The sequence below is a fragment of the Hylobates moloch genome, unplaced genomic scaffold (assembly GCF_009828535.3).
Source record: "Hylobates moloch isolate HMO894 unplaced genomic scaffold, HMol_V3 SCAFFOLD_4, whole genome shotgun sequence".
Lineage (NCBI taxonomy): Eukaryota > Metazoa > Chordata > Mammalia > Primates > Hylobatidae > Hylobates > Hylobates moloch.
In genome coordinates this window covers 14,822,316-14,840,973 of record NW_026652279.1, presented here as the reverse complement: position 1 = coordinate 14,840,973, position 18,658 = coordinate 14,822,316, and the positions used below count along the sequence as shown (strand labels likewise).

Here is an 18,658-nt window from a genome sequence, read left to right as displayed (position 1 = left end):
TTTAACACTAAGCACTATCACCATGCCCCATTCCCCACTCCTAGTCGCTACTGCTACAATACCACCCCCAGACAAATAGTGCTGCAGCACAGAGATTCCTCTAAGCTTTCAAGCTGGAAGGAAACTTGGAGATCATCTGTTACAAGCCTCTCATTCAGCAGCTGAGGAAACTGTGACCAATAGTAACTTAAGTGATGAAAATCACTAAAAGTAAAATAATTAGTTACAGTAACTCCCACTTACGGGACACTCACTATATGCCTGTTGCTGCATTAAGCACCTTATAAATATAAACTCATTTAATCCCCACAACATCCCTTTAAATAGACACACTTTATTACCTATATTTACACACCTGGAAATTAAGGGAGAGAAGTCAGCCTTGGTCATATAGTAACCACGTGATGAAATTCAGAATTCAAACCTAAATCTGTTTTGGGCTCTCCTGACTGTCCAATCAGAGTTCATTCCATAAGATTAAGTACTTTAGACTTGTTTCTTGAGCCATATTCATTCTATTTATGCCCAGCATACAGATAATTTTTACTGTCCCCCAAGTTTTCATATCTATAGCTATATACTTTATTATTCAAGTCCTCACAACAGCTGAAACAACTAAAGGTACAAACCCCATTTTTTTTAAGTGAGGAAACAAGCTCACAAATAATTTGTCCAAAGTCTCACCAAGAAGTAGAAAAGCTAAGTTTGGAACTCAAGCAATGTTCTCTCCAAGACATGACATTATTCTACCATCACCACATGCTAACTCATATGCAATTAGGAAACTAACCAACGACTACTAAAAACTAAACCGACCATGGAAAACATGAGCTTATTTGGGCACCTAAAATAATGAAGAAAAGAAAAATTAACTCTACTCAGAAAGTTGGCGTGCCTAACATCCAGTGTACCACTCAGGTTTACATGATGTGATGAAAAAGAAACTATAATTTTATTCATGTTCATACCTTAATAACCTCACTCACTGGAATATTAAGAAGCAAAAGGGCATCTATTCAACTAATATTTACTGAAAATCTATTGTGCTTCCTCTGTGTACCATTGTGATGATAGCACATGAGAGGACTTTAGGTGACACGTGGATAATTCGTATTTTAGTAATTTTAGTATTTATAGATTGTAAAGTGACTCAGAAAACATAACCACCATACCAAGCCAATGGCTTCAGATCTTATTTCCCAAAGCAACATTAAGGGAAAAAAATTAACACAGTGGTTATGCGAAGGGGGGCAGGGGCCAGGGGTTGAGGGCTTGACCTTTATCTGTAATATTCTTTCCACTTAAAAATTTTCAGGAAAAAAAACTCAGCTGACCTGAAGAAAAGCATTAAAGAAGTAATTGTACAGATGTCACAAGAATGTGGAAAAATTCATAAAGGTAGTATTTGGCTGACATTTTAGAAACAATTTTCAAAGTGTTCAAGAAATACTATGTTAGACAAAATAAAACAAAACTCCCTCTTAAGAAACCCCACAGAGGCCGGGTGCGCTGGCTCACACCTGTTACCCCAGCACTTCGGGAGGCCGAGGCTAGTCGATCACTTGAGGTCAGGCGGGTTGATCACTTGAGGTCAGGAGTTCGAGACCAGCCGGGCCAACATGGTGAAACCCCATCTCTACTAAAAATACAAAAATTAATGGCGTGGTGGTGCGCACCTGTAGTTCCAGCTACCTGGGAGGCTGGGGCAAGAGAATCGCTTGAACCCGGGAGCCAGAGGTTCAAATGAGCCAAGATACCACTGCACTCCAGCCTGGGTGACAGAGTGAGACTCTGTCTCACATAAAAAAAAAAAAAAATTAAGAAAAGAAAAAAAAAAAAGAAAAGAAAAAGATAAAAGAAACCCCACAAAAGGATCTAACAGCCTCGTGGGCTTAAAGAGAATTTCTTTGTAATAATGGGGGTCTTAGTTGTCGATAACTACTTTTAAACAACCTTTTATTTTCTTACTGTTATGTCAAAATGCCTGAACACAAAGAACTTCAAACTGTAGAGGGGGGAAAAAAGAGAATCAAAATATGCATTATCAACAACATAACAACGAGTATTATTTATCGAGCATTTACTCTGCATACCAAGCACTGTGCTGAGTTTCCTATGTATTGCCTGCCCACAATTCAAGGTACTATTATTATCCCATTTTATAAATGAGGGAAGTGACTTAACAGGGATGTAAAAGTTTTCCTAAAAAGCAGAATTCTAAGATGGCAGTGGTGCTACAGTTTTTCATCTCTCTAAAACCTTATGGCCAACCAAATTAGAGAGCAGAACCAAAAACCAGTGGACCATATTTACAACAAAACTAGCTGACACAGTATTCCCACAGACCCCAAAAAGTAGATGAGGAAAAACTGATGGTCACATGACCTCAACATTACTGGGATCTGTGACAGAGAGAAGTCAAGGTGTATCTCAAAGGCGTAGGAACAGGAGAATTATAAAATAGCCAACAAGTATTCACTGGAAATCACTGCAGACCAATATGAGAACAGCAGCTGAAACTGAGATGGATTTTGCCAACTCTAGCAGTGAGTGAATAGACTGCTCTGAGTTCGAAAAGACGAAGCAGGTCTTGCTCACTTGAGCTCTTGAAAGTGACCCAACAGTGCTCCAATCAAGAGGTAAGCCCCCAATGAGGAGGAGGAGTCAACATAAATGAAGACAAGGTTCAAAAAAAAGCAGGAGTGGCAAACACAGCCTGGAATTTCAGAATGCAAACTGCCATGTTCTTAAAACACTTCACAAAAGCAACGAGAGTGCTCCATGTAGTTAGAAAAGCTACTCTGGGCCGAGTGTGGTGGCTCACGCCTGTAATCCCAGCACTTTGGGAGGCCAAGGCAGATGGATTACGAGGTCAGGAGTCAGCCTGGCCCATGCGGTGAAACCCCGTCTCTACTAAAAATAACAAAAACTAGCCAGGCATGGTGGCACGCGCCCGTGGTCCCAGCTACCAGGGAAACTGACACAATGGAATAGCTTGAACCTGGAGGAGGAGGCTGCAGTGAGCCGAGATCACACCACTGTATTCCAGCCTGGGCAACAGGGCGAGACTCCATCTCAAAAAAAAAAAAAAAATTGTGGCATATTCATATGATGCATCTACTCAGAAATAAAAAGAAATACAAACTATGTTGAATAGAAGAAGCCAAAGAATACATATTGTATGGTTCCATTTACATAAAATTCTAGAACTCACAAACTAATCTACATTAACAAAAAGTTGCTTGGAGGGAAGGAAGCACACCAGTTGCTTGGAGGGAAGATTACAATGGGGCATGAGCAAACTTCTGGGAGTAATGAATGAACATGTTCACAATCTTGATTGTTGTGATAGTTTCCTGAGTGTAGATATTAAAACTTAGCAACCTGTACATTTTGAATAAATACAGTGTATTGTATGTCAATTATACCTCAATAACACTGCTTTTCTTTTTTTCCCCTTTTTTTTTTTTTTTTTTGAGACAGAGTTTCACTCTTGGAGCCCAGGCTGGAGTGGTGTAACGACATGAGCTAGGCTCACTGCAACCTCTGCCTCCGGAGATCAGGCGATTCTCCCCAGTAGCTGGGATTACAAGCATGCACCACAGCTGGCAAATTTTGTATTTTTTAGTAGAGATGGGCTTTCTCCATGTTGGTCAGGCTGGTCTTGAACTCCCGACCTCAGATGATCTGCCCGCCTCAGCCTCCCAAACTGCTGGGATTACAGGCGTGAGCCACCACACCCGGCCAGTAACACTACTTTTTAAAAAAGGATTAAAAAGAAGAATTCAAGACAAAATAATAAGTACTGAAGATATGCAAAGAAGCAGCAATATAGTCTCCCTCTCCTCCCCAACAAAAAAACCAAAAACAACTCAATCGTTTTCTTGAAATATTTAATACTTTTTAAAAATTTAAAAATTCACATTGAAAGACTACACCACCAGTGTGTAGATAAGTGGATTAAAAAAAAAAAGACCACACCATATACCTGAGTACGATGACTCCAAAATATCCAACATTGATTTTCAAAATGCTTTTAAAGATCTAGTCTAGAAAAACCACTGTATTTTGGCCAGGCGCAGTGGCTCACACGTGTAATCCCGACACTTTGGGAGGCGAAGGCGGGGAGATCACGAGGTCAAGAGTTTGAGACCAGCCTGGCCAATATGGTGAAACCCTGTCTCTACTAAAAATACAAAAATTAGCCAGGTATAGTGGTGGGCACCTGTAATCCCAGCTACTGGGAGGCGGAGGTTGCCATGAGCCGAGATGGCGCCACTGCACTCCAGCTTGGGCAACAGAGCAAGACTCCGACTCAAAACACACACAACACACCACTGTATTTTAAAGAAAAAAATCTTTCAGGAAGGTAGACAAAAGGAGTGGGCAGTTTACAAGGTAAAAAAAATTATCATCAGATGTTAACAGCTGGCCAGGCACGGTGACACCTCTGTAATCCCTGCACTTTAAGAGGCCAACAAAGTGGGCAGATCACTTGAGCTCCAGAGTTCAAGCTGAGGAGACCAGCCTAAAAACACGGTGAAACCCCATCTCTACAGAAAACACAAAAATTAGCCAGGTGTGGTGGCATGTGCCTGTAGTCCCAGCTACTGGGAAGGCTGAGGTGGGAAGACAGAGTTTACAGTGAACCAAGATTGCATCACTGCACTCCAACCGGGGCAAAAGAGCAAGACTGTCTCAAAAATAAATAGATTTTAACAGTTTTATTGGGGGAAACAATAGAATTAACAAACTTAAGACACTCAAGGATAGAAAATGTTTGAACCAAAGATTTTATTTCCAGCCAAAGTGACCTTCAAGATTGAAGGGCACATGCCAGGCACGGTGGCTCATGCCTGTAATTCCAGATCTTAGGGAAGCACAGGTGGGAGGACAGCCTGAGCCCAGGAGTTTGAGACCTGCCTGGGCAATATAGCAAAACCCCATGCTCAACAAAAAGGGGAAATAAAAAGGGGGGCAAATAAAAAAATAAAAATAAAAGGCACAGACAACACACAAGACATGTATAAGAACTCCAGCCCAGGCGCGGTGGCTCAGGCCTGTAATCCCAGCACTTTGGGAGGCCGAGACGGGCAGATCACTTGAAGTCAGGAAATCGAGACCAACTTGGCCAACATGATGAAACCCCATCTCTACTAAAAATACAAAAGTTAGGCCAGACACACTGGCTCGTGCCTGTAATCCCAGCACTTTGGGAGGCCAAGGCAGGCAGATCACCTGAGGTCAGGAATTCGAGACCAGCCCAGCCAACATAGCGAAACCCCCTCTCAACTGAAAATACAAAAAAGTAGCGGGGCATGGTGGCATGCACCTGTAATCCCAGATACTCAGGAGGCTGTGGCAGAAAAATCGCTTGAACCCAGGAGGTGGAGGTTGCAGTGAGTCAAGATCGCGCCATTGCATTCCAGCCTGGGCAACAGAGCAAGACGCTGTCTCGAAAAAAAAAAAAAACACTCCAGAAATATTGTTTCAATTAGCCCCTTTTCAATAATCTATTAAAGAATAAGCTTCATTCAGACAACCAAACTGACTAGAGACAGAGACAATACAATGACAATGACATAAGGACTCGTTGTAGGCATGAGATATATATACCTACTATAAAACTAAGATTGACAGTTAAAAGGGAAAGTCGGCCGGGGCAGTGACTATGCCCGTAATTCCAGCATCTTTGGAGGCAAAGGCAGGGGGAGGATCACTCGAGGCCAGGAGTTCGAGAACAGCCTGGTCAACATGGCGAAACCCCGTCTCTAGTAAAAACACAAAAATTAGCCAGGCAATAGTGGCACATGCCAGTAACTCCAGCTACTCAGGAGGCTGAGGCACAAGAATCACTTGAACCCAAGAGGCAGAGGCTGCAGTGAGCCGTGATCGCACCACTGCACTCCAGCCTGGGTAACAAAGTGAGACTCTGTCTCAAAAAAAAAAAAAACAAAAGGGAAAGTTACGTTAACAGCAATATGCTCAGACAATTCAGACAGAAAAACTTTTAAATGGGGGCTAGAAATAGAGAGTATGTAAAAAAATTTTAACATTCCAAGTAATTATATTGGTGGCAGTAATATTTGCATTATTATTTTAGACTTTCTGATGTGTAATGTTGGTTACAGTCAGTAATTACAAGACATCCTGATTCTATCATACCCTGCCTGTGTTCTTGAGAGAACCAGGATTTTTGGTACGCAAAAGTTATAAAATCCCTGGGCTGGGCGCAGTGGTTCACACCTGTAATCCCAGCACTTTGGGAGGCCAAGGTGGATGGATCACAAGGTCAGGAGATCGAGGCCATCCTGGCTAACAAGGTGAAACTCCGTATCTACTAAAAATACAAAAAAAATTAGCCAGGCGTGGTGGCGCATGCCTGTAATCCCAGCTACTCAGGAGGCTGAGGCAGGAAAATCGCTTGAACCCAGGAGGCGGAGGCTGTAGTGAGCCGAGACTGTGCCAGTGCATTCCAGCCTGGGTGACAGAGCGAGACTCCGTCTCAAAAAAAAAAAAAAAAAGAAAAAGCCCTATGCACTCCCATGGTTACTGCAGCACTATTTGCAACAGCCAAAATATGAAACCAGCTCAGTGAAATGGCTCATGACTTGTAATCTTTGCACTTTGGGAGGACTGCTTGAGGCCAGGAGTTGGAGATCAGCCTAGGCAACAAAGCAAGACCTTGCCTCTACAAAAAAAATTTATAAATTAGCTAGGCATCGTGGCATCTACCCTATCTGTAAGTCCTAGCTATACAGGAGGCTGAGGCAAGAGGATCCCTTGAGCCTAGGAGTTTGAGGTTGCAGTGAGCTATGACTGAGTTGCTGCACTAAAACCTGGGCAACAGCAAGACCTTGCCTCAAAAATACTTTTTAAAACAAGGAACCAACCTGAGTTCCCACCAATGGATAAGAAAATGTGGTATATTATTCAGCAATAAAAAAGAATTAGATCCTGTGATTTGCAACAACATGGATGGAACTGTAGGCCATTATGTTAAGTGAAGTCAAGTCAAGCACAGAAAGACAAACATCACGTTTTCACATACGTGGGAGCTACAACAGTGGATCTCACAAAGGTAAGAGTCTAAAGACTGGTGATTACCAGAGACTGAGCAAGGAACAGGAAAGATAAAAGGGGGGAAAAAAGAATATACATGTATTTATTACCACCAAACTGTATACTTAAAATGGTAAAGATGGGGCCAGGGGCGGTGGCTCATGCCTGTAATCCCAGCACTTTGGGAGGCCAAGGCGGGTGGATCACGAGGTCAAGAGATCGAGACCATCCTGGCCAACATGGAGAAACCCTGTCTCTATTAAAAATACAAAAATTAGCTGTGTGTGCCTGTAGTCCCAGCTACTTGGGAGGCTGAGGAAGGAGAATCGCTTGAACCCGGGAGGCGGGGGTTGAAGTGAGCCGAGATTGCGCCACTACAATCCAGTGTGGCGTAAAGCGAAGACTCCATCTCAAAAAAAAAAAAAAAAAAAAGAAAGAAAACAATGGTAAAGATGGTAAATTATATAAGTGTGCGAGTGTGCGTTTGAGACAAGGTCTTACTCTGTTGCCCAGACTGGAGTGCAGTGGCACAATCACGGCTCACTGCAGCCTCAACCTCACAGGCTCAGGTGATCCTCCTACCTCCTCCTCCCAAGTAGCTGGGAGTAGCTGGGACTACAGGTGCATGCCACCACGTTAGGCTAATTTTTTGTAAAGACAGGTTTCACCATGTTGCCCAGGCTGGTCTCGAACTCCTGGGCTCAAGTGACCCTGGGCCACCTGCCTCAGCCTCTCAAAGTTCTGGGATTACAGGCATGAATCACCGCGCCTGGCCAGTAAATTATATAAGCATATTTTACCTAAACAAAAAAAAAAAACTTTTTAAAATGCTGTATTCCTGATTCTGAATTGCAAGCCTTAGTATTTTATGTAGCTGAGTAATAATAAACATCTCTACCACCAGGATCGTAGTCTTGAAACACCATTTCCCACTAAAAGGCAGGTCTTCTTGAGAAATATCTGATTCACATCTGGGGCAAGAAATGAGCTTAGAACATATTCTTATACCAGAGAATAAGGATACTATCAAAGACTACTAAGGTCATCTCAAAAGGACTCTGGAGCCAACTGGCAAAGGCTACCACTGGCCAAATGGGAGACAACTTGACCGTCAAAAAGGATAATAATTGCAACTCAAACCCATCAAATACCTTTAAATCCATGACTGAAATGCATCGTCTTTAAATTCATGATTGAAACACACCATATGTTCCTGTTTATTCAGCGCATACTATATATTTAGCATGATGTCAGAAACTACGTTACCTTCAGAAGAGTGTTGCTCCAGAAAATGTCTCATTTTCAGGTCAAAGTATTCTTTCCAACATTAAAAACAATTTTTTGAAGTGGCAGGAAACAATTCACTTGGGGATTAATTATTTTAGTTATATACATATATAGTTTCCCTCTTCACATCAATTTAGTATGTCTTGGCATCTTTCCTAACTTCCTACATCAGATGTTCACAAGTAATTTTAATAGACTAAGAAGTAAAAATCTTCAAATTTTTCCTACAACCTCCTCCGTTGTAAAAGCCTACACTTAACAATTCTAAAACCTCTCTAAAGCTAAAAACAAGTGTCAAATCATTGTCTTTTGAAAAGAAAACTAAGTAGCCTGGTGGGGTCACTGATTTTGATCCATAAACACTTTCCCATACTACTTCTGTTAATGCTTTCTTGCTATAATACATCAGTGAAAATAAAAACAACTATGAAATTTTTTTTTGAGACAGAGTCTCACTCTGTCACTCAGACTGCAGTACAGTAGCACCAACCATCATGGCTCACTGCAGCCTCAACCTCCCAAGTTCCAACAATCCTTCTGCCTCAGCCTCTGGAGAGGCTGGGACTATAGGCATGTACCAACACACTCAGGTAACTTTTAAATTTTTTGTCCTGACCTCAAGGGATCCACCGTTTCCCAAAGTGCTGAGATACAGGCATGAGCCACCACATCCGGTGGAAATGCTTATCTTAAGCAATCCACCCATCATAAAACATCAGAAAAGTCTAAATTGCTGTTCTTTAAATTTTCATTTTCATTCTCGTTACAATCTCACATAGTAGACAAAGCTTAGTTTAGCCATAAATGGGTAACAGAAATTCTGCAAATGTCAGTATCAAAGATATGCCATGTTGATAAAAAGAAATCAAAGCTTAAAGCTAAATGCATAAACACTGGCTATTTACATAATAAAATAAAAAATATTTTCCAAATTCCATTGAATATAAGAATCTAAGTACACCAATCATTTCAGTACAAAATATGCTTAGTGAATATATAAACACCTAATATGGGGTGGTGGATTGGGAATTTTAAGTCCTCTTCTACCAGGATAAAATAACTGTCCAAAAAAAAATCAGATAACTTCCCCAGCCACTTGGTGTTCCAGTAAGACAGGATATTAAAAAGCTATCTTTTAGAAGCTTTCAACTATTTATACATTTATAGGCAATGTACTTTATCAAAAAGGGAAAGCAGTGTGTACAAACCTGATAAACTAAGAGGTTTTAAGTACTCATCTCCAAATAGTTTGATATAATCTTGTATATCAAAAAACAGCCAAAAGTAAAATGCTATTTGGCTTGACATTGTTGACAGGGCTAAGTCTGTGCCGACTAGCAATTCAAGAGGAATAGTGGCAGTCTAAGCATTTATGTTTTAGGGATTAATTTATTTTTGAAAGATGGCCCGTGGTCATTTTTAGGCTTATCTATATAAGCACAAATTAACAGTTTTACATTGCTCTAAATCAAGATGTTCTATATGAAACCCTAATGCGAAGGTAAAAATGACTTCCCCCCCAGAGGGTCCCATTTTTTAGTGTAATAAATAGAAATACAAGATTGAACACATCACAGTGACGTTCTCAAAATGACTGGTATATTTTAATAGAATACTAAGGAGATTCAGCTTGCAGGCATGACCATTAAATCAAGCATTGAGGCAGCAAAGGTTTTTTTCTTTCTAAAATTAGGCTAGTTGTTAAAAGGCTAGACTACAACCATAAGCAAATCTTGTGAGAAATGAACACTTGCTAATAATAAAGCCAGAAAAATTATACAATACTTGCTGAAAGCTACTCATACTAGGCAGATAACCCACTTACTAACATTGAAACCATAAAAACCTACCCCTTTCCTGCTGCCCCAGCCCCCACTCAAAGACTACAAAAAGAAGTCATCAAAGATGCACTGTCCTCTACAAATAAACTTAGCCAGATTGTGTCTACCACACAAACTGCAAAACAATGACCTGGAATGTTCCTTCTGAACACAGCCCTAACTTTATAGTGTAAGTTTCAGATTCAGAACATTTGGAAACGAGCTTAATAAAATGCTGAGCATATGTAACAAGTTAGCTATCTTAGAAAGTCTACAGGTCAAAACTGTAGCATCTGGAATTTGTCAGATAATCACAGAGTCCTCAAGATGATAAATAGAAGTGGCACTTTAAACACCTACATATGCAAATATGACCAAAAAAAGGCTGGACACACGACAATATGAGACAATACCACCAAGACTCTGAAACAGAATCAAAGCCACAAAATTCTAGGAATAAGCGCATTTGTTATGGTCAAAAAGGGTCATAATGGAATAGGCAGTCTTCCTTTCTCTGGCTCGTTAAGACTAACACATTCTCTAAGCGTGCCAAAGCCTAGCTATAAAGAAAATTTTAACATATACAAGTTTTTAAAATCCGTTACAGACCATGTATAGAGTAAATAAATGTATACGCTCTTTAAATGTAAATTTATATATAAATTATTTAAATGACCAGGACTTCTACAATTTAAAATGAATGATTTAATTATCCCAAAATACACTTTTTTCCCTTTCCTGAGCAATTCTGAATAATGCACTGGTCTATAACGACAAATGCATGTTTTCAACTCACATTGTTTCTCCAGTCTTGGCTACATGACAAAGAAACTGATCCAGGACAGGACAAACTTCCTTTTTCCCCCTCTTCTCAAAATCTAGATAAAGAAAAAAAAATGTTATCAGTTTTCTCAAAAACAAACTTTCCTCCTAGTCCTTTCCCTTATTAAGAATCAATTAAATACAAAATTAAAAACATAAGGCCTCTCAACCAAATAACCACCTCAATCCTCCCAAGTTCTACTTCCAACATGTCACCCTCTTTACAGATAACAAGAATCCTCCTAAAGGGGGCACTCAACTTCACAAACCATTTTTAACGCAGTGCTTCTCGAAGTGTGGTCCGGCGGAACACCAGCATTATATTAAGCTGGGAATCCAGTGAAAATAAAAATCTCCAGGCCCCGACTCCCACCAATTGTTATCTAAGTCCATAAATCTGCCTTTTTAAGAAACACCAACTACCCCAAGTAGCCGTCCCCAAATGATTCTGTTATGTCAAAGAATAATTCTCAAAACGCTGAAATCTTTCTATTCGAAGTTTGAAAGCCACTGTTCTCAAGCCTGTTGCGTGGAAGGCGTGCAATCAACAACGGTGAAGGCAACCACCTTGAAATTAGGGTGCGGAAGGATGACTTCAAAAGCCATGAAAAAGGCATCCTAAGACAACTTAAAAGTTGCGATGCCACCCCCTACCCCCGCCCCCACCAACCTTTTACTTTTTCTCCCACCCCAACGCCTAGCGTGCGGGTAGCCTGGTGGAGAAAGGGGGATGCCTGGGAGGGAGGGATCTGCGGGTCCGCGACTCGTCCCCTGAACGGGTGGGAGAAAGACTGGGGCCCCCGCAAGAGCCTCCCCGGCTCCCCTCCCCCAGCCCAGACGCCGGCGGCCGACACAAAGCCAGAGCGGGGCGGGAGGGAGCTGCCCACAGGGCTCCCCGCCCCTGGGGAGGTGGAGGGGGATGGGAGCCCGGGAAACACTCTCCCCACGCCGCGCCCGGCCCCGGCCCTCGGAACCATCCGCCCTGAAAGGAGAGAAGAGCGAGCCGCAGAAGGTGAGGGGGAATGGAGAGGGGGCAGCTACCCCCACCTTTCAGCGCCTCCTGGAGCCTCTCGACGTCCATGGCTTCCCGGAGTCCCTCACAGCCTCCGCCTCCCTCCGCGGGTCTCTTGGGGACCGGAACGCCTCCCCCCACCCCCCCGACGCCCTCCCCCTCCCTCGCACACACTCCGGCACGCAGGCGACCGGGCGGGGGAAACGAAGGGAGCCGGGGGAAGCGTGCGAGAGAGCGAGACCGACAGAGCGAGCACCTCCCCAAGCCGCTACCACCAACCCTCCAACATGGCGCCCGGCACGTCACCGCGCGCACGCTCCCGGCCGCCGTCCTCGCTCCCGCCGCGCGCTCCGGCCCGGAACCCGAGAGCGCGTGCGCGGCCGAGGCGTGACGCTGGGGCCCAGTGCAGCCACCAGTCGCGGCTGCGTCCAGGCGGCTGCCGGAGCCCCGGCTGTGGGCCCACGCTCCGCGGAGCTGAAGACTGGACGGTCAGGCGAGAGGGTTGCAGGCAGACTCCTAGGCTTTGAATCCCTGCCATTTGCTCTCTGTGTGAACTTAAGCTACTTACTTCGCCTCTCTGAGCCTCATTTTCCCCATCTGTACAGTGAGGGCACTGGTACCGATGCCCTATGCAGTTGCTGTGAGAATTCAGTGTATACACTTCACGTTCAGAATGCACCTAAAAAACGTCAAGCGAGGCCGGGCAGGGGGCTCAGGCCGGTGATCCCAACACATTGGGAGGGAGGCCGAGGGGAGAGGATCGCTTGAGCCCAGGAGTTCGAGACCAGCCTGGGCAACAAAATGAGCCCGCTCCCGCGCCCTTCTCTATATAAAAATAAATACAGGCCGGGCGCGGTGACTCAAGCCTGTAATCCCAGCACTTTGGGAGGCTGGGGCGGGTGGAGCACCTGAAGTCAGGAGTTGAAGACCAACCTGGCCAACATGGCGAAACCCCGTCTCTACTAAAAATACAAAATTTAGTCGGGCGTGGTCGCGCGTGCCTGTAATCCCAGTTACTTGGGAGGCTGAGGCACGAGAATCGCTTGAATCCAGGAGGCGGAGGTTGCAGTGAGCCGATATCGCGCCACTGCACTCCAGCCTAGCGACAAAGCGATACTCTGTTTCAAAAAATAATAATAAAATTAAAAATACATACATACACTAAGCATTACTAATAATCCTAACAAGAATACCTCCCTGCTTAACCCAACGTTCGTTCGTCACTGGCCCACCTGTGGCAAGAAGTAATGTATACAGCAAAGTCATTAAGAGCTCAAGATTTGGAATCAATATTCAAATCCCAACTCAACTACTTACTCCTTGTGTGGCCCTGAAGTAGTTACCTAAACTCAGGCAGCTTCAGGGTTCTTACTTATAAAACGGGGGTTGTAAAACGGCCACAAGGATTGAGTGAAATGGCAAATGTGAAACATTTGGCACAGTGCGTGAAACCTGGAAAACTCAACGTGGCTGGGTTTTTATTACCACTGTTATCATTATTACATGACATAATCTCCCAGGAGGTGGGAGAGGGCGGAAACCTCAGAAGTCCTCTGTAGCCCTGACATTTTACAAATGGGAAAGCTGTGTCACAGACAGCAAGTCTGAGGAGACAGAACTAGAACCCAGAACCCAAATCATCTGGCTCCCAGCCAGTGCGTGGACATTTTCATACTCAACTGTGAGCTTTTAAAAGAAAAGGTACTGCCTGAGCACGGTGGCTCACACCTGTAATACCAACACTTTGGGAGTCTGAGGCGGGCAGATCACCTGAGGTCAGGAGTTTGATACCAGCCGGGCCAACATGGCAAAACCCTGTCTCTGCTAAAAATACAAAAAAAAAAAAAAAAATTAGCTGGGCGTGGTGGTGGGCACCTGTAATCGCAGCTACTCGGGAGGCTGAGGCAGGAGAATCCCTTGAACCCGGGAGGCTGAGGTTGCAGTGAGCCGAGATAGCATTACTGTACTCCAGCCTGGGCACGACAGAGTGGGACTCGGTCTCAAAAAAAAAAGAAAAAAAAAAAAAAGAGAGAGAAGGAAAACAAAAGGTATTGAGTTGTTCCACCTCCTCTTCCCAAAACCCAGCATAGCACAAAGTCATGGAAGGAAGGAGGGGAGAGAAGGACCAAGGGAGGAAGGGAAGGGTATTGTTTGTTCTAAGAAGATGCAAGTTTGGACACAGCCTTTACACTGTTGACCCTCTTAAAAGACAGTGGGTCTGACCCTGATCCTAGGTGGTAGATGTAGGCAAAAGACACTCACACCCAAAATAGCTCTCTCAAATTGTGCCATCAGAGAACCAGTCCCCTGTGTCTTTAGACCTTCATTGTTCAGAGCATCTAGCTCAATTACAAATATCCTTGCAGAGAGAGGGAATAGGGTAGCATCATCGAGCACTTGGCCAGCACTTACCAGGCACCAGGTTTAGTTTATCCAGGTCCCTTCAGTCTGAAAGGGCCTACTGCCTACATGGCAAAGCTTAGCCTCCCCTTCTGTCTGCCCCTCTACTATTCAGAAGGGTCTCTTACTATAAGAGCTCTGCTGTACAGTAGATATTAGCCATGTGTGAATACTGAAATTTAAATTAATTAAAATTAAATAAAATTGAAAATTCACTTCCTGAGTTCTTCAATAAAAATCCAATTCTTTTTTTTTTTCTTTTTTCTTTTTTTTTTTTTTTTTTGAGATGGAGTCTTGCTCTGTCATCCAGGCTGGAGTGCAGTGGCGTGATCTCAGCTCACTGCAACCTCTGCCTCCTGGGTTCAAGCAGTTCTCTGCCTCAGCCTCTCGAGCAGCTGGGATTACAGGCTCCCACCACCACGCCCGGCTAATTTTTGTATTTTTAATAGAGACGGGGTTTCACCACATTGTCCAGGCAGGACTTGAACTCTGGACCTCATGATCCACCCGCCTCTGCCTCCCAAAGTGCTGGGATTACAGGTGTGAGCCACCGCCCCGACCTAAAAATCCAATTCTTTAGTCACACCAGCCACATTTTAAGTGCTCGATAGCTACATGTGGCTAGTGGCTCCTGTATTGGACAGTTCAGATAAAGAAAATTTCATTATTGCAAAAAGTTCTATTGGAACTTTCTGTTGCAGAACACATTATGCTAATTTCTAACACTTTGTTTTGTCCCTTTCATTGCTGTCATCTTAACTGAATTTCTTATGGTTTTTCAGATCCCACCTGGTCTTCAGATAATCAAGGCCTGTGCCCGTCTGGTTAGCTCCTCCTCTCCAATGCACTTTGCTACGTTCCTCTGCAAATTCAGATCTCTACTTAAACACCACTTCCTCTGGTACACTTTCCACGATTCCCTTACGCTGTCATTGCTGTGTGCACTTTGTCGCCCGTCATAGACCTTATCCAGTGTCTGGAAGTCAAGATTACAAGGGGAGAAGAGGCAAAAGATGAGGCTGAAAAAATAACTTCGTTTGGTTCATTCCTTCCTTCTTCCTTGAATTCTTCTCCAGCCGGCCTGTATCGCAATATCTGCAATTACTGGAGCCTCCTACTGGCTGGGCATGGTGGCTCACACCTGTAATCTCGGCACTCTGGGAAGCCAAGGCTGGAGGATCACTTGAGACCAGCCCGGCAACATGTCTCTACAAAAAATAAAAAATTACCAGGGGTAGTGGCGCACACCTGTAGTCCTAGCTACTTGGGAGGCTAGGAGGATTACTTGAGCCCAGGAATTTAAGTCTGCAGTGAGCCGGGATCATGCCACTGTAATCCATCCTGGGCCACAAACATAGTGAGACCCTGACTCAAAAATAAAAAATAAAATAAAAAGCCTCCTACTGATGCCAATTTCCTGGGAAGAAAACAGAAGACAAATGTGGCAGCCAGCCCCCACAATTACCCCTCATGATTCTCACTTGCTGAGATTCATGCCCTAGTATAATCCGGCACACCGAATCACAGCTGTCTGTGTGAAGGCACTAGGGCTTCTGCCTTGGCCTCTTGAATTGGTGAATGGGGCCTCAATGGGGGAAGGCAGCTGCCATGTCATGAGAACATTAGACAGTCTTGTGGAAAGGCCCCACAGAGAGAAGAACTGTCCTTGGAGGTGGATCCTCTAGCCCCAGGAATTACTTCAGGTAACTGTAGCCCCAGCTGACATCTGGATCACAACCTTAGCAGACATCCCACACTAGCGCTGCCCATCTAAGTCACTTCCCAATACCTGATCCACAGAAACTGTAAAAGGTGACAATGACTATAATTGTTCCAAGCCTCTAAATTTTAGAAACTAATGCAACAAATAAGAAATGTAATAGTAACAGCTAATATTTATTAAATACTTTCGTGTGTCTGGCATTCTCTTAAGCAGTTTACAAAACTATCAAAAAGTGTTTCCTAAGCAGTTTACAGAGTATTTAATTGAATCCTCACAAAATCCTATGAGGATCCTCCTCACTTAACAGAAAAGAAAACTGAAATATAGAGGCCCGGCACAGTGGCTCACGCCTGTAATTCCAGCACTTTGAAAGGCTGAGGCTGGTGGATCACCTGAGGTCAGAAGCTGGAGACCAGCCTGGCCAACGTGATGAAACCCCATCTCTACTAAAAATACAAAAATTAGCTGGGTGTGGTGGTGGACGCCTGTAATCCCAGCTACTCGCGAGGCTGAGGCAGAATTGCTTGAACCCAAGAGACAGAGCTTGCAGTGAGCTGAGATCACGCCACTGCACTCCAGCCTGGGTGACAAGAGCGAAACTCAAGAAAGAGAGAGAGAGGAAGGAAAAGAAGAGAGGGAGGGAAGGAAAAGAAAGAAAGAAAGGGAAAGAAAGAAAGAAAACTGAAATATGAAGAGGTGAAATTGCACAAAATCACACAACTAATAGGCAGGTGACTGACCCATGATTCAAACCTAGACTGGCTTCAGAGCCCCCAGACACTTTCTTGTCCTCAAGAAGTTTGCAAAATACTAGGAAAGATAAGATGTAAGTGTAGGCCCTCGTGCAAGGTAGAAGGCAAAGCTGTGTATCAGATATTCAGAGGCCTGCAAAATTTCTTCCGGGAAGAGATGGAAGGTTCTCACTTAAAGACTGGAAAAGATTTGCACTGACAGAAGAGCCCTCCAGGCAGAGGGAATGGTATTAACAAGGTAAACAGTCTGTGAGGGTCTCCAAGGTGCTCGGGAAAAGTTGGTGCATAGTCTCTTTTCCCCCACGGACCTTGTAGTCTAATAGGGGAGGTAGACCTTAAATAAATATGAACATTCAGGAAGACTGGCAAGATGAAGGCCCATGTTCTGGGTGTGCACAAGAGGGAAAAGGCCTGAACATGGAGGAGACACAGAGTAGGCTGTAGAACATGGAGACAGAAAGAGATGGGAGGGAGAAAACAGCCAGAACTATGTCAGAGAACATGTGGGTGGATCTTTTTTTAACCCTAGGGAAAAGTACTGGAGCTTGGCTGTCCTTCTGAGATGGGTCTGTGGGAAGGGACAAGAAGAGATTGAAGAAAAATCTAGAAAAACCAATATCCAGTCTAAACAAGCTGGAGAACAGAGGACAGATTGGGTTACAATACAACTACACAAAGCTTTAGACGTTCTTAGATTCTCGTGGCTTTTTATTCATGTCCTGAAGTCCTTATTTGTAATATATAATGGGTACCAAATGAAGTTGAGATAGGAAGATAAACTAAACTGAATACACTTTTCTAAACAAGTATGAGGGCAGTTTCACAAACCATCAGGCTTCACTTTTTTCCCAGAGACTTTCCACTTTTATAGTGGAAACAAGAGTAACAAAGGGTCTATGCAAAAAACCCTGGGTTGTTTTCTCTGGAGTGGACCACAGGCATGATGGCTGCTGGTGGCCATGTTGGGTGTTTAAGAGCAGTGTCAGAGAAGGGAACTGGCAGAGTGAAGCTGCCTAGGTGGCCATCTTGATTAGGTCTGACTGTAGTAGTGGAAGTTGGCTTCAAGTTGTGTGAAAGAAAATGGGAATTTTTGACGAGAGAAGGGTATTCCACAGATCAAAGACACTCACTGAACCCAACAGCCATTCTCTTCTTCAACTCTGCACACTTTCTGTCTCTTTCTCTCTCTCTCTGTCTCCCTCTCTCTCCCTTTCTCCACACCCACACCCACACATCCTATAGGTTCTGTTTCTTTGAAGAACCCTGATTATGCATATACAGTCATGTGTCACTTAATAACAGAGATAGATTCTGAGAAACATGCTGTTGGACAATTTCATTGTTGTGCAAGCATCGTAGAGTGTACTTACACAAACCTAGATGGTATAGCCTCCTACACACCTAGGCTATGGTACTTTCTATTGCTTCTAGGCTACAAACCAATACAGCATGTTACCGTCATGAATACTGTAGGCAACTGTAACACAATAGTAAATGTTTGTTTATCTAAACATACCTAAACATACAAAGGCATAGTAAAAATAGAGTATTATAATCTTACGAGACCATTGTCATTTATGTGATCTGTTGTCGACTGAAATATTGTTATGTGGTGCGTGACTGTATATACACAAATACACACACATATATATATATTCAGTAATTGAATATGATAAAATCAAATAGTGTATTAAGAGAAAAAGGTCTAAAATCATCTATTTTAATTCCTGGCTTATTACTTCGTAGCTGTTTGAATTCGGGTAAATGATTAATATCAAAA

General features: G+C 43.5%; 1 protein-coding gene and 1 long non-coding RNA gene across 3 annotated transcripts in view; one reads left to right on the top strand and one right to left on the bottom strand.

The window, feature by feature from the left end:
- Positions 1-12,293, bottom strand: part of PPP4R2 (protein phosphatase 4 regulatory subunit 2) — a 70,730-nt gene extending 58,437 nt beyond the window's left edge. Inside the window, exons 1-2 of one of the 2 annotated variants that reach the window (XM_032149503.2) lie at positions 12,039-12,293; positions 10,966-11,047 (exon numbers count right to left, since the gene is read on the bottom strand). In XM_032149503.2, the coding sequence (XP_032005394.1) occupies positions 10,966-11,047; positions 12,039-12,072 (116 nt within the window). In that variant the 5' untranslated portion in view covers positions 12,073-12,293. The remainder of the gene's footprint in view (positions 1-10,965; positions 11,048-12,038) is intronic. The other variant, XM_058437165.1, reaches the window with a different exon arrangement.
- LOC131383213 (uncharacterized) lies at positions 11,918-16,326 on the top strand. The gene is made up of 2 exons (XR_009213048.1): positions 11,918-12,003; positions 15,186-16,326. It is a non-coding gene; the product is annotated as an uncharacterized LOC131383213 (long non-coding RNA).
- Positions 16,327-18,658: the final 2,332 nt, after the last annotated feature.